The sequence below is a fragment of the Staurois parvus genome, unplaced genomic scaffold, assembly GCF_062004578.1.
Source record: "Staurois parvus isolate SC_StPar_1 unplaced genomic scaffold, SC_StPar_1.0 ptg000137l, whole genome shotgun sequence".
Lineage (NCBI taxonomy): Eukaryota > Metazoa > Chordata > Amphibia > Anura > Ranidae > Staurois > Staurois parvus.
In genome coordinates this window covers 4,805,540-4,821,154 of record NW_028317933.1, presented here as the reverse complement: position 1 = coordinate 4,821,154, position 15,615 = coordinate 4,805,540, and the positions used below count along the sequence as shown (strand labels likewise).

The following is a 15,615-nucleotide window of genomic DNA, read 5'->3' as shown; positions in this document are numbered from 1 at the left end:
ACATTTTTTTTGGGGGGTGGGCGATTCTCTGAAAAATTAGAAAGTGTGGAATATGTTATTTTACAATTATAAATATTATATCTATGACATGGTATTCAAACTAAATGACAAAGACCTTCATGAAAGACTTTTGAAACATTATGTAAAGTCTTAAAATATTGCAAGTGCTCTCAGCTGAAGACGAGCAAATCCTGGAATACAATTCAAGTAACACTGTACTTCTCAATGCAATTTTCAAACAAGAGAAATATGCATTTTTGATACTAGGAGGCACTGCAGGAGAAAAGCTTTAGGTAAGTTTGCTTGTGGGCTCCATCTTGTACCTACTACAGTTGGGTGATTGTTGGGATACAGTAGATGATAGTTTCTGTCCTTCTCTCAGGCCTTGATTGACAGGTAAGAGGGTAAATTTGTCTGATAAATTAACCCCTTCCCGCCGACGCCTCCTGGCCCTTTAAGAGATTCAGACGCCGGGAGGCGGGCGGTTGGGGCGTCGTTTAGGAATCATGTGACCGCCGTGATGACGCGTCACGGCGGTCACATGATCGGGGGAGGTCCCGATCGAAAGAGCGGACCGGGACCTTTCCGTGAGTACCACACATGTGTGCTGGGAGCGCGCAGGGCGTGCGCTCTCAGCACATATGTATTTAGTTCCATGAACGCAAATGTGCGGCTGCTCGGTGTCTAGGCCCAGACGCCTGGAGGCCGCACATTCGTGTGTGGCCGGCGCAAAGGGGTTAATTTATCTTTATAACCTTTGAGGGCTCGTTCATACCATGGTGCAGAGACATCAGTTTATCTGCGTGCGTTCTGCAAGGGCACAACGAAATAAATTGTTCGCTATGTGCCTTGTACACACCACAACACTAAAAAATGCCAAAACACTAAAAGATTTTTTTCTGCGCAGGAATCTGCAGTGTGTAAAAAACTCATTGAAGCATGCATGAAAACTGATGTAAACGGATGTCTCTGCAAGTGAAGTCTGCGCATCAGTTTCCTTCCGTTTTTCTGCATGTATGGTGTGAACAAGGCCTAAAGGATTCCTATTATTGTTTTCCAGCATCACAGCATAATGTTTACCCATAGTCTACTCAGTAAATTGGTTTTACTTTCCTCCTCTCAGTAAAATGGTGAAACCAAAATCTAGAGTTTGGAAACTTTTCCACAGTGATGCCAGGGGCAGCTAGGTACATTAGGTCAGCAGTGGTGTATTTCTGTCACTACAGGGTTTCTTCAATACCAACCAAGTATAATTTAAAAGCCAAGGCAAACCTGAGTATTGTGGATGGCAATTTAAATGTTTCTGTGGGTACAGGTAAATGAAATATAACAGTCACTGAGTGTATATAGTGTAATTTAAAAAAAAAATATCATTCTACACCATGTCATCATATTAGCATCTTACCATTTCCAGAGTTTCCACTTTCAGTCGGACATCAGGGGTAAGAGGAATCAACCTTTCCCGGCTGGGTCCCTGATGAGTAACTGTAAACAACAAACACCGGGGTGTGAGTTAATTACAGAGTTTAATGGTAATTCAATGCAGCTTGACTTTTCCTGCTCTGCTCAACAGCTAATCATCTGATTGGAAGAGTCAATCAACGTTTTTTATGACTGAGGTTTCTAAAGGTCATCACAGGAATAGAATATATAGAAGCGGCCACAGATACGGTGATTATGTGCCTATATAAGCATTCATAACTGTACTGTGTAAGAGCTAACGTCCATTACCAGCTTGTAGGGGCTCCCTACCACCTGCCCCGTCTGACACACGTTTTTCTAAATATAAAAGTTATGCATACATTTTCCCCCCCAGAGGTCTGGTTATGCTTGCGGTAATGGCACAGATGTTTTCTCTACAGTGTTGGGCACTCCTTTGCTCACATAAAGACACCCAAATGTCTTGCTGGGCAGTAGTACTGTGAGCACAGGCCTGCATGATGAACCAATACCAGGATGACACCATTACAGCTGGGGACTATAGGGTTAGTCCACATTTTGCTGAAAAAATAATAAATGAACATTTTTTGCAGGTAAAAAAAAATGTGCATTTATTATTTTTGTTGCAGGCACCTGTAAAGCATTGCACCAGCGATCAGCAGATCAGTGCTGCCATGCAGGTCTCCTGCAGACCTGTCAGTATATCTGCGTGCCCGCACAGGCCAAATTTTTTAAGATTTTGACAGCTAGCGGGAGAAGATCCCCAGCAAGCTGTCAAAACGGGGGAGCAGGGGCCGGTCTATTCATAACATAAAAATACATGTAACATGTAGCATGTTATGAAAGGTGAACTTATCCTTTTAAAAAATGGAATTAAATGATGTTGGGTGTTATTAAATCTAGAAGAGGAGCACCATTAGAGGAAAGGACTTTATGCAGGTTGCAGCACAGGGGTGCTCAACCTTTGAAGAGCCAGGGCAACTTAGGCAATTTGGTAACCAGTCGGCCACAATGCAATGAAACAGTTCAGAATTTGTCAGCAGATGAGCTTTAATGCTGAGAGGCCGCAAATATATATATATATATATATATACCAAAATGTAAACAATGCTGTGCTGAGAGCGCTCCCAGCGGGTAATGGAAAGCTCCTGACTGCTACTTGCGATCAGGTGCATTCCGAGCATGTGACCCCTGTGACAGCCAATCACAATGGTCACATCGTCGCCTCCCGATGTCTCAAACCTCTTAAAGAGCCAGGAGGCACAGGCGGGAAGGGGTTAATAGCATAATGAAACTTTCCTCCTGCAGCCGCTGAAGACCGACAGGAGGAAGAGGAGAAGTTGGCTTTCAGCAGTTGCAGGAGGAAAATGGAGAGGATCGGTTCCTGTATATGGCCACCCCCCCCCCCCTTCTCCAGCCTCTCCTACTCAAGTGTAAAATAAAATGTAACAGGGAGGTTACACGGGTCCCCTGGAGCATGTGGCGGGGCCACCAGTGGTTGCGAGGGTATGGTAAAACATGTCTCAACTCAACATGTCTGTAAATGTAAACAAACCCTGACTGTCCTGAACTGTCCTGAAAAGGCTGCTTTCACACCGATGCACTGTGTTTAACCTGCTAAACAGGTGCAGTGGAGTGCACCTGCGGCTTTCCTGCATTCAGGAGTTTTGGTGCGCTTTCAGAAAAGGCACCAAACCCGCAGGATACAATAGACGTGCGCTTCCCTGGTTTGAGGTAGAGGGCTCCGCGGGCTACTGGTTCAGCACCCCAGTTGTAGCACCTGATTTAAGCTGAGTATTGTAGCAAAAGCTTTTTTCTTTTCTTTTAAGAAATGTTGGACAAAGATTTTTTTTTTTTAATAATAATGGAATTCTGATTGTACCACTTGAGTACTGAGTGCCATTTTAAAATGGTACAATGACAGCGACTGTTTGTTCCAGTGCTGTTTCACAACCACACATAATTTCCTGCAGGCCCCCGCTGGTACTAATGCTGGAACGGCCAGTAATGACAGGCTGGATCCAGCATTAAGCCCAGGAGCTGACCATGGTTTTGCTGCACAGTGTTCATAAAATATTCCCTCCCAATACCAACCCCAAGATTGCAACAATGGTGTTGGATGATCTGGATGACATCTGCATTTACCATGCAAGTGCCAAATGCTCATAAATGTGAACGCAACATCATTCAAATGTTTAACAATGCTGATTAACCTCTTAATGCGTTGCTTCTGTAGCATGTGACCACTGTGACTGGCTCTCATAGCAGTCACATGACCGAGAGCCTATCCCGCTGGCTCCCATTTAAAAGCCATGACCAAGAGTTGCCGTTGAGAACTCTGTTGATGTGCTGCTGTGGACACATATATGGATGTTGAAACTTAAATTTCTTGCTGCATATAGCAGTTATGTGGTTGAAAGAGGATAATCATTACTCTAACAATTTACGAAAATAGTTTTTTTTTTCCCTGCAGGGGAATAGCAGCTCTCCTAAAGTAAAACACATATACAGTCATGGCCAAAAATATTAACACCCCTGCATTTTTGCAGATAATGCACCACTTCGCCCAGAAAATTGTTGCAAATTACAAATGTTTAGGCATTTTCATGTTTATTTCTTTTGTTTGTATTAGACTTGTTTATATTGGAATAGACAAAATTATTGGCACCTTCTCAAAATTGTAAGAAACAATTGCATTCCAAGTTGGTGATGCTGCTGTAATTTGTAATTAAAGCGATACTAAAAATACTTTTTTTTTTTTTTTTTTTTTAAATAACAAACATGTTATACTTACCTGCTGTGTGCACTGGTTTTGCACACAGCAGCCTGGATTCTCCTTCTCTTCTCGGGTCCCCCGCAGGCTCTCCTGGCTCCTCCTTTCTGTCGGGTGCCCCCCTAGCAAGCAGCTTGCTAGGGGGGCACCCGCTGCTCCATGTGTCCATTCGCACACGGCACCACGGCTTGGCTCTGCCCCCTCTCCCCTCACTGGCTGTGATTGACAGCAGTGGGAGCCAATGGCTCCCGCTTGCTGTCTCAGCCAATGAGGAGGCAGAGACCTGGGACAGCCGAGGCTGTCATGTACATCGCTGTATCTTAATGGGGCTCAGGCAAGTATTGAGGTGGCTGCTGCACACAGAAGGTTTTTTACCTTCATGAATAGAATGCATGAAGGTAAAAGAAACTGGAACCTTTACAACAGCTTTAAACTCACCTGTATCATTTAGCAGCATTTTTTAAACAGATTTATTTTTTAAATAACATGTTATCCTTACACGCCCTGTGTAATGGTTTTACACAAAGCAGCCCCAAAAAACATTCTGTATGCAGCAGACACCTCCCCCCCCCCCCCCCCCCCCAGCCCCACCAATATGGTAAAAAAAAACCTTAAGCCTTTACAATCTCTTTAAATTCTTAGTGCATGAGGCCTAAAAAAGTATAATATGTGGAAAGATCTCTTCTGAATGAAAAAAAAAATGCTCTGAGACTTTAAGTGTTACTAAAGGATATTTTTTTTTTTTTAATTAAAATAACAAACATGTTATACTCACCATTGCACAGAGTGGCTCCAATCTTCCACTTCTGGGGTCCCCAGTAAGCGATCTTGGCTCCTCTTCTTCTTGTGCCCTCATAGCAAGCAGCTTGCTATCGGGGCACACAGTGCACGCTCTGGGTTGCCTATGGGGCAAACAGTGCATGCTCGCTCCCGAGCTGTGTGCTTCTATGGGCTTGCGCTTCATAGACACACACAGCGGGTCTTGGCCCCACCTCTGATCCTTCTTCATATCATTTGATTGACAGCATCAGGAGCCAATGGCTTGAGTCCCTGTGTGAAGAGGGAGAGAGGGAGCAGGGATGTAGCCGTGCACAGCACTGGCTCTGTTCTCTCCTCTCTTCCTCTTCATACAAGGAGGGGAGGACAGAAAGCCATAAAACGGTTTTTACCTTAATGCAGGGAATGCATTAAGTGGAAAACATTTTGGCTTTAGAACCTCTTTAAGGAGATTTAGGGACAAACAGGCCAGAGGGCTTACGTCCCCAACAAAGTGCATTGCAATAAAGATGGCGTATGTATAATCTTCCATTTTCTCCTTTTCGTTTCATATCTGTTCGATTGTCTATATTTTATAGGTTGCTGTAGATTTGAACTCTGGGCAAGCAGCTAATTACTGTACATATATTGTTTTACCAGGCATAGAAAATGCAATTGTGTTCGGCCAGTCAACACAGGCCCTGACCTCAACTGCAGCAGCACTGAGTGGTCAACAAAACACCACCAGCCTGATAACAGGATAGTGAAGATGCGGCAGCACACAAGGTCATCCCTCTGCTCACTGTGAACAGAAACATACATCATTCTAAACGAATACATAACAGCATTAATTAGTATTTTATTTGACATTTGCCTGGAATTCCTGCACAAACTGTTTAAGGGCATTAGTGTACAGTATGCTTCCAAGAATTGCGATCTGCAGCATCCTACACTCAGGATTCCAAGTAATTTTGCACTAGAATCAGAAATTCAAAGAAAAAGACTAGTATGGAAATACACATTTGAAAGTGATGGGGATGATATGAATCTATTTTACACGGTCACATGACAACTATGCTGCATTGAAGAGTTAGTTGCTCCCCTGTTACTATGGATACATCATCTATTGCCAGCCAGGGCAGACTACATCCACCTCTGCATCTAAGGACTGCTTATCTGGTCCTATTACATTGACAAGGAGGGTTCCTCACAGAGGAAGCATTGGCGCCAGCTGCTGTCAATCAAATTTTATGAGCAGAGAGCGGGGCCATGCTGCGTTGTCTATGTCTATAGATGCAGGCAGTGTAGCACAGGTTCAAGCCCTTAGGTGGGCCCCTATAAGTAGCGGCTTTCTATGGGGGCATCTAGGCGATCCAAGCTAAGCGGAAGAGGGTACCTGCCAAATATGACAGAGGAGCGGTGGAGGAGAAACAGCTGAACTTCCTCTTTTGGGTGAAGTTCCGCTTAAATTATTAAACAATTGCATGCAAACCCTTCAGAAGATTTTACCCCCCTTCATGACCAGGCCATTTTTTGCTATAAGGCACTGTGCTACATTTAACGTGGCCATGCACCGTTGTACCCAAATGAAATTTATATCATTATTTCCCACAAATAGAGCTCTCTTTTAAAGGTATTTCTGCTATAAAAAAAATATTCACTAAATAAAATCAAATTTCTTCATAAATGTAGGCCAAAATGTATTCTGCTACGTGTCTTTGGTAAGAAAAAAAAAATGCCACTAAGTGTATAGTAATTGGTTTGTGTGAAAGTTCTAGTGTCTACAAATTACGGTATATAAGCTGTTTTTTTTCCATGGTTATTCATTTTCTTATACTAGTAATGGTGGTGATCAGCGACTTATAGCGGGACTGTGACAGTGAGGCGGGCAATCTGACACTTTGTGGGAACTGACTAAGCGACACTGACATCTCCAGTGACACCAATATAGTTATCAGTGTTAAAAATATACACTCTCACTGTACTAATGACACTGGCTAGAAAGGGGCAATCAAGGGGTTACCTGTGTGCCTAGCAAGTATAAATGTATTTACTGTGTTCTGCTTTGTACTACAGATATTGCTTTGTTTCTTTTCCCTGCTAAGCACAGAAAAGAAACAAAGCAATCGTTTCCTCTGTATAGACCTGTGTTGTTTACCAACAGAGCTCTAGGCTGTGATTTGACACAGCCAATCAAGAGGTCCCGGCCATGAATCATTGGCCAGGATCTATGAACTCCCGCTTTGGTAGATCACAGGGCAGCACGCAAACTGGGGCACGCATGCGCATCCCAAACCTGTAAATAGCCAGTGACGTACCAGTATGTCACTGTCAGGGATCGCCGCGGCGCTGGTCCTGGCGCAGGCGCAGTGCGCCGCCCTGCACGGGGATACGGGCACTAGGTCCAGGCCGGCCGTGGCGACGAACTCGCGCATGCGCACTACATTCCACGGGTGCGCGCTTGGCACCAATGACAGCGCAGGGCGCGATATTTAAATCCCCCTGAGCTGTCACTGGTTGCCGTTTGGTCTTTCCTGTTCCCTGATCTGTGTGTACCTGTGTTCTGATAAGTTGCTGACCCGGATTGCTCCTGACATTGCTGTACTCTCCTGCCCTGACCCTTGGCTTGCCTGACCTCTCTCCTGGATGCCCCCTGTTGGTTCTGATCTACTGTTGCTGACCTGGCGTGTGACCCGACTATTCTCTGCCCGCTGTTTTGTACCTCGCAGACCCCACGGCTCCCGACTCGGCTCGTTTGACCCTGCACCTGCTCAGCCATCCATCCCATCGGGATCCCCCGACCTCCTCATAGCACGCTCTTACTCTGCGGAAGCCCTCGGCAGACGCCTCTACCATTGGTAAGTGTGCCCAGTAGTCGCGACCTGGTCTCGGTGCGCTCCAAGTCCATCCCCACCATCAGGGGCCCTGGTGAGCAAGTGCTCCGGAACTTAGATTCCGCACTCTGGAAGCACCTGACCAGTGGAGTGCTAGAGGTACTGCCGGGTGGTCCCTTACAGTCGTGGTGTCTGTAGCTGCAGTACGTACTGTGGAGGGTCGGCAAGTAGTTAAAAGTATTCAAGATTACAGAGCTGCGTGCATTAGCAATTTTATAGCCGTCTGGAGTTCAGCTTTAAAGCCTATTACTAGCTCTCTCCAAAAGAAAAAGACTTCCCAGTAGCCAATGTAGTACTTGCCTGCTGCTGCCCTAACCTTTGCATGCTCCTTCCCTCTGCTGCATTAAAAAAGGCAAAGAGAAAAAGCAATCTACTTGAACATGGCATTAAATTGAAAGCACGCTGCCGCCATGGTAACCTAATCTCACTTGATGATGCAGACGTCTGTTCATTATGTGTCTTCTGTGAGATCTATTGATTACTTGAGCTACTTGGAGAATGCTCGGCCATCTCATCCCAGTTATTTCAAGCCTCTCGGCTGTAAGAGGTCTGCTGGAGGGCCTTATTTTCGGAACTCTCCGACATCTCATTCAGCTGCCTTTTATCCGCTTTTTCTAAAGAGGCGCCCGCGTCTTTTGTACGGCCCATAAAGCCTGCATTACGAGACAGGCTTTCTACAAGATGGGAGTGAAATTAAAAGTGTGAAAATCGTGCAGAGAAGGTTACCTGTCGCAGACGCGTCTGAGAGGTTTCGACCCAAGGGAGAGATTAAGCACGACTCTTTAATATATCCACTCTGACCCTGTGCAAATAAAACAGAATTGAAGCGGGAGTTAGAACCTTGAGTAGGCAACTTATAAAAATCTTCTGAAATGATTGCCAACAGTAACAAGTACACTCTGGTCTAAACCGAAAACCACCACTGGAATGCAAATGGGATGTGTCTGGAACTCCCAGATCTTGTTAGAACCCCTCATTTCACCTCACTAGTAGTCTCTCCGTAGCCTCCCTAGCGGTCTGATTATGTCAGTATTTCTGTGCTCAAAGCGGTACATTTTTTTGCATGGAAATATGTATTTTTTTATTGTAGGCCTGTAATTTTTAGGAATAACTCACTGAAAAACAAGAGTCTAGTAAATATCCCGGGTAGGATAAAATTTGAAACACGAAACCATAAATTATAATTTAATAAACAATCATAAAAAATATTATAATAATAAGTTTAATTCAATAATATAATCAAACCAAAAACACTGAAATTTGAAATATAGCGCCAAGTTCGCACATCACTGAGCAAAGTCGCAAAATCGTTTTTAGTGTCTGATGACGAATTTCCCCACGAATCATTATCACTCAATTCTGCAAGTGGTTCTGATTTACTATCGCTGTTCTCTAGCTGGTCTAAAACCGCTTTTGACCTAAAGGGTTGCTTTTTGGACGCCATGGACATTTCTCGGTTGCCAGGCAGAAAGAACAGACAAAATGCAGGCAGAGCACAGGACAAAGCACTCGGGACAAAATGTATGTGAAATGGTTTGATACAGTAATGTAATACTATGTGATTTTAGTGTATTTAGTGAATGTCACTTTTTCACATTTTTAAATTTCCCGCCAGTTCCGTCCCCCGTACGTCCTGACGACGCAGGGAACGGAACCCAGAAGACGGATGCCAGCATCGGCCGGAGGACATTGCCGAGGACACTACAGGGGGGACATCGCAGGAGTGCAGAACAAGGTAAGTGAAGAAGAGATCCCGGAGCAATGCTGCAGCGTATTCCGGAGTGTAGCTCGGGGTTACCACTTGTGGTGCTGAAACCTTACCCCGAGCTACACTCGGGAATACCTCCAGGGAGGTTAATACCACCACTGGTGTTGGGGGAAGACTAATTTATAAGCTTTGTGGACATGCAGGTCAGGTAATTCTAAGTACTCTCCAAGAAAAGCTGCAAATTACATGGCAGATTTCATTGATGATTCTCATTGTCCATACAAGGCACAGGATTACCTTTCCTTTTCACAAGGAATTTTTTTTGGGCCAATCACGAGATACCAGTGCTGTCAGATGGGAAAAAGAGAAGGAATTATATGCCCACCCATATCTGAAACTGTGGGTAATTTTCTTCTCTTAACAGCAATGAAGGTCAGCGACCTGGTTGTTGTGTCTAGCACAGCAATGGGCAAACTACGGCCCGGCGGACCTTTTAATCCGGCCCGCGGAGCTAGGTTCCCGCCAGGCTCCTCTCACAGTCCGCTCTGAAGACCGGTGTAGCATGAAAATCTGTCTCCTATGAGGATCTGTCCCCCTCAACGTATCTGCGCATGTGCCGGAGATCGCCGATCGGCTGCTAATGCCTGAAACTGGCACATGCGCAGATACGTCGAGGGGGACAGATCCTCATAGGAGACAGATTTTCATGCTACACCGGAATGGCGCGGGAACACGGCGAGAGGAACGCACGGAGCAAAGGTAAGTGAATTGACACAGGGGGGACTTGGGGACGTAATATGGGGGATGAATTAATATGGGGAATGAATTACTATATGGGGGGTGAATTACTATATGGGGGATGAATTACTATATGGGGGATGAATTACTATATGGGGGATGAATTACTATATGGGGGATGAATTACTATGGGGGATGAATTACTATATGGGGGATGAATTACTATATGGGGGATGAATTACTATAGGGGGGATGAATTACTATAGGGGGGATGAATTACTATAGGGGGGATGAATTACTATATGGGGGATGAATTACTATATGGGGGATGAATTACTATATGGGGGATGAATTACTATATGGGGGATGAATTACTATATGGGGGATGAATTACTATATGGGGGATGAATTACTATATGGGGGATGAATTACTATGGGGGATGAATTACTATGGGGGATGAATTACTATATGGGGGATGAATTACTATATGGGGGATGAATTACTATGGGGGATGAATAACTATGGGGGATGAATAACTATGGGGGATGAATTACTATATGGGGGATTAATTACTATATGGTGGGATTAATTACTATGCTTACTATGGGGGAATATTACTATACTTACTATGGATGACACATACACATCATTCATCTACTCTTGGTCCGGCCCCCGGGTCCAATATATGAACCCATTGCGGCCCTCAAGTCAAAAAGTTTGCCCACCCCTGGTCTAGCAGGACGTCAAGATTTGATAAACAGAATTACAAATTGTTTGGCAGGTAAGACAGTTCACCCATATGTATTACAACTGTCTTTAAAGTGGAGCTAAACTTACCTTTTCTTGAATGGTCCCTGTCCCTTTGCTCGTATCCTCTTCTGGGTACCGGGCTTCGGCTGTCTTCATTGGCAGGCACTGCGTATGCGTAGAAGTCAGTCATCCTGGCACACAGGGACCGTGTTTGCGATGTAAGCTGAACTGCACATGCGAAGCTCAGTTTACATGCTGGAGAATGCTATGAGCAAGGAGGTAGGTGTATTTTATATAATATATTTTTTCTCTGAGGATGTGCTTGGCACGTAACACATAAGGAGGAGCCTACGCACGCCGTGACGTCACGCCGTCGGAGCATCGTGGAGCTACTATATCTGATAGGACGGGAGCATTTTTTTCCCAGACATCGTTTAGACCAGTGGAGGAGTCGTGCACTTTTGGTGGAGCAACGCCCGTTCCTTCCTATCACCAAGTGGAATTTATCCTGCTCAGCTCTGCACAATCTGAGGAACTTTTTTTGATCAGGGGAACATCTCTCATTTCCATTTCGATGAGCACTCCACGAGCCTGATGATTACTACACTGCACATTTAATGTGTACATCTGGTTAGTGTGCATTTATACTGCAAGTCACCTTTGTTGGGACTTTTTTAAACAATATTTACTTATTGTGACATATTTTTAGGCATTTGTTTTTTATGTTTTATTTTAGCGCTGCACTTTATTTATAGATAATAAAAAACGTGCTTGCTCGCAGTTTATGACAGTGGAATTTTAGTTCCACTTTATCTGTCTGCCTAAAGATCTCCAGGCAAAAATAAACTCTCTCTCTCTCTCTCAAAAATGGAAACACTACATGATTTGCAGGTGTGAAAGTGACATGTTTTGCGTTGAAAGTGGAAGTGATGTAACACTCTTGTTTCCGCTATGTGATGAGACACCTAGCTGACAAGGTAGGAAACCTCACTTTTGTCATTAACTGAATGCACTGCTAGTAATAGGGTCATGTCAGAGCTTACTGAGCTTCAAAGAGGCAAATTCTTGGTGCCGCTTAGCTGGTGCTAGGTTATGATGGCATATACAGTTCCCAGGAAAACATTGTCTGATAAGCACAAGTGCGGTTGACATGGTCAACTGACCGAAATAGACAAAAGGACATTGCGCAGGATTGTGACTCGGAATAGGAAAACAACTGCTGCAACAGTGACTGCAGAGCTCAATTTCAGTCCCGTGAAGACTGAGAATGAGCGCTGCAGTCACTTCAGCAGCAGTTGTTTTCTTATTCCGCTTTCAAGGTGAAACGTCATCACTTTCATACCTCACACCAAATTATGTAGTGGTTAGGGACTGAAATTGAGCTCTGCAGTCACTTTTGCAGCAGTTGTTTTCCTATCTCCTAGACTGTAAGCTCGAAAGAGCAGGGCCCTCGATCCCCTCATGTTTTGCATTGTATTGGTATTGTTCTGTCCCATGTTCTGTCCCCCTCTGTAATGTACAGCGCTGAGCGAACTATTGGCGCTTTATAAATACTGTATAATAATAATAATAATTCCGAGTCACAATCCTGCGCAATGTCCTTTTGTCTATTTTGGTCAGTTGACCATGTCAGCCGCACTTATGCTTATCAATGTTTTCCTGGAAACTTTATATGCCGTCATAACTTAGCACCAGCTAAGCGGCACCAAGAATTTGCCCTCTTTAAAGCTCAGTAGCTCAGAAGAAGCAGAATATATGTTAGTATGAAAAAAAAATTATGTATCTAGTATACACACTGTATGTTGAGTGATTTTTCATTTTGAGCTTGCAGCTTTAGTTTAATTTACAACTTGCACAAAGTCACATTTCTCACAAAGAAAAAACTCCACTGAACTTGAAAGAAAAAAATTCAGGTATGGATATTTTATACATAGTTATACTGTAAATATGCATACAGCACACCTGTCTGATCCCCCTGGAAATCACTAAAATAGACACTACTATTCCGGTGATCTGTTTGTTTCCAGGTCCCTTCCCAAGAAGCTGCCCTGCTGCATTCTGAACATAGGAGGTTGGATGCTCGGCATGGGCACCATTCAGAGAATGTTTTTCATTTTACGAATGATTGGACAAAGTGGAGAGGTGGGTTATGATGCTGCACTCTCCACCTTATCCAATCAGGGAGAACGCTCTCATTCATTCCAAAGATGCAAGAAGGCATTCAATAACAGTGCCCAAACCAAGCAGTCAACCTTCAGTGTTCAGAATGCAGCAGGGTAGCCTCTCGGCACGGGACCTGGAAGCTAGTGGAAATGACCGGCGTAGTGATGTAGTGGTTTCCAGCTTCCAGGGGCATTGGTCAGGTATGTAGAAAATATCAATACCTGGAATTCTTCTTTTAAAACTTTTATATAAAGGTAGGACATTAATGTACATACAGGTCCACAGGCACCGCAGGCATTTGAAGTGGAAGACATTCTCAGCTTGATGTCCCTCGGCATCTGAGCATTCTGTGTCAGTGAAGCTGAGCCTGCAGGCGTGTGTCCTGGTCTGAAGAAGGCGATTTCCCAGCAAGTACTCTTCCTGCAAGCATTAAACGGAACATAGAATGATTTTGTATATATTTTCTTTATGGTCAAACAATGAAAACCAATTTTACAAAAAAAGAAAAAAATTTAAGACGGTAAATATGAATGATTGTATATGAAAGTGTTGAATTTTGATATGCAGTCAAACAGGTGAAACAGCAAGAAAACATTAGCTTAACAACATATAAGTCTCTGAAGGTGCCGATCCAGACAGGTGTAGAGACCAGCTCATAAAACAAAGAGCCTTGACTGAAAAGCAGAAAATCTTGATAGAAAAGGCGTCCAACCCAATAGGACACTAGCATAAACGGAGGCATGCTGGGTAGAATAGGGATTGTATAGGGGCCACATACATGTACTGTTTGCCAGTGTCCCAATCTCCTGCAGGTGGCAAAATAACATGACTGTACAAGAATGGACAATAGACAATAAAGAAAAGGCCCCGATTGGCCCTGTGTCGATCACATGCACCCGCCCAAAAAAAAAAGAAGAAGGGGAGGATCAGAGAACACAGGATCAAAACAGCCTGTTAACACAATGCAGAGGACTAACCCCTTAGGTTTCACAGTGAATGTAACAAACATGCTTTACTGCATATACAGACTGATTTTACAGTTGTGGGTTTAGTAACACTTTAAGCCCTGATCACTGTCTAATTCACAGAGGGATGTTGGATTCCTAGTGCCCGACGCCTGGGATATGTATTTCCGGATGCCGGGCAGGTAATTTTTTTCTTCCTTTAGCCCTGCTGCGGGCAAGCAACGGGCTCACCTGTCAGGTGGAAGAATTCAGCGGCAGCGCTGCGCCGATTGCTTCCACACAGTGCCAGCCACTCCACGCCCGGATTCCGCTTGCCCATCTCGGCTCGCCGTCAGCTAGAGAGGAAGGAGAAGGGCGGACAAGTCCCCTCCCCTTCTTGTGCTGACCTGGAAGTTACATTACTTCTGTTTCTCCGTTGAACGATTGTAATGCAATTCCCGAGAAAGAATGTAATATGGGGCGATGTGCACCACATTACATTCAGGGGAGCAGAGGGGAGGCATACAGGGTATTTTAGACCTTGGATGTCTCAAAGAGAACCTGTCACCAAAAATCATCACATAAGGGAGTTTTTTTTTTTTTTATTGTAAAAAATGAAAGTTACATTCAAGTTACATTCAAGCACATACCATCCCCCCAAAAAAAATATTGAGGCACTCACCCCCACATATACACATGTACAAACGTAAAAGCACACGCTGGGGCGCCTACACATGAAACCGTTGATTGCGATACACGTCACCTTTCACTGCGCACGCCAGAATGAGATCAATAATTATAGCACCATACCTCCTCCGTAACACTAAACTGGTGACCTATAAAGAGCTTTAAAGGTGTCAACCTATAGAAAATATAGGGTACTGAAGTTCGTCACCATTTCACAAGCGTACACAAATTTACTGTTAGACAAGTTGGATATCTATTTACTCGCTGCAACCTCATCTTTTATATTTTACAAAAAAATAGGGTAATTTATTACTTTTTTTGTGCCCTAAAATTAACTTTTTACTAACCTTTGCAAAAAATTGGAACTACCACTACTTTATTCTCTAGGGTCTCTGATTTCAGAAAAAATATATGTTTGGGGGTTTTATGCAATCTGCAGGCCTAAAATTATTGTTTAAACGTGTGCAGAAAACGCAAAAAACGGCTCTGGCAGTGAAAGGGATAAAGTATAAGCCCTGACCCACCCTTTCCTGATGAGCAGCCAATCGTTGTTCATCACACAGCAAGGCCTCCCCCCTCCCTGCTAGTTCTCAGGTGCGGTGCTGGAGACAAGCAGGGAGGGGAGGAGGAGATAAACAGCGCAAAGTTAAAAATATTACACGTTTAAGTCGCCATAAAGCCTCTTTTGTTTTTAAAAGCCCCACACATTCCTAAAATCACCTCCGATTTAAATACAGATTTGGTTAAAAAAAAAAATATAT

At 44.0% G+C, this 15,615-nt stretch overlaps 1 protein-coding gene across 3 annotated transcripts in view; it reads right to left on the bottom strand.

Moving 5' to 3' along the window:
- The window catches only part of STXBP4 (syntaxin binding protein 4), a 222,179-nt gene that overhangs the window by 173,064 nt on the left and 33,500 nt on the right, over positions 1-15,615 (bottom strand). For all 3 annotated transcript variants that reach the window (XM_089673286.1, XM_089673287.1, XM_089673288.1), the window contains exons 5-7: positions 13,499-13,643; positions 8,590-8,665; positions 1,406-1,485 (exon numbers count right to left, since the gene is read on the bottom strand). In XM_089673286.1, coding sequence (XP_089529412.1) covers positions 1,406-1,485; positions 8,590-8,665; positions 13,499-13,643 — 301 coding nt within the window. The remainder of the gene's footprint in view (positions 1-1,405; positions 1,486-8,589; positions 8,666-13,498; positions 13,644-15,615) is intronic.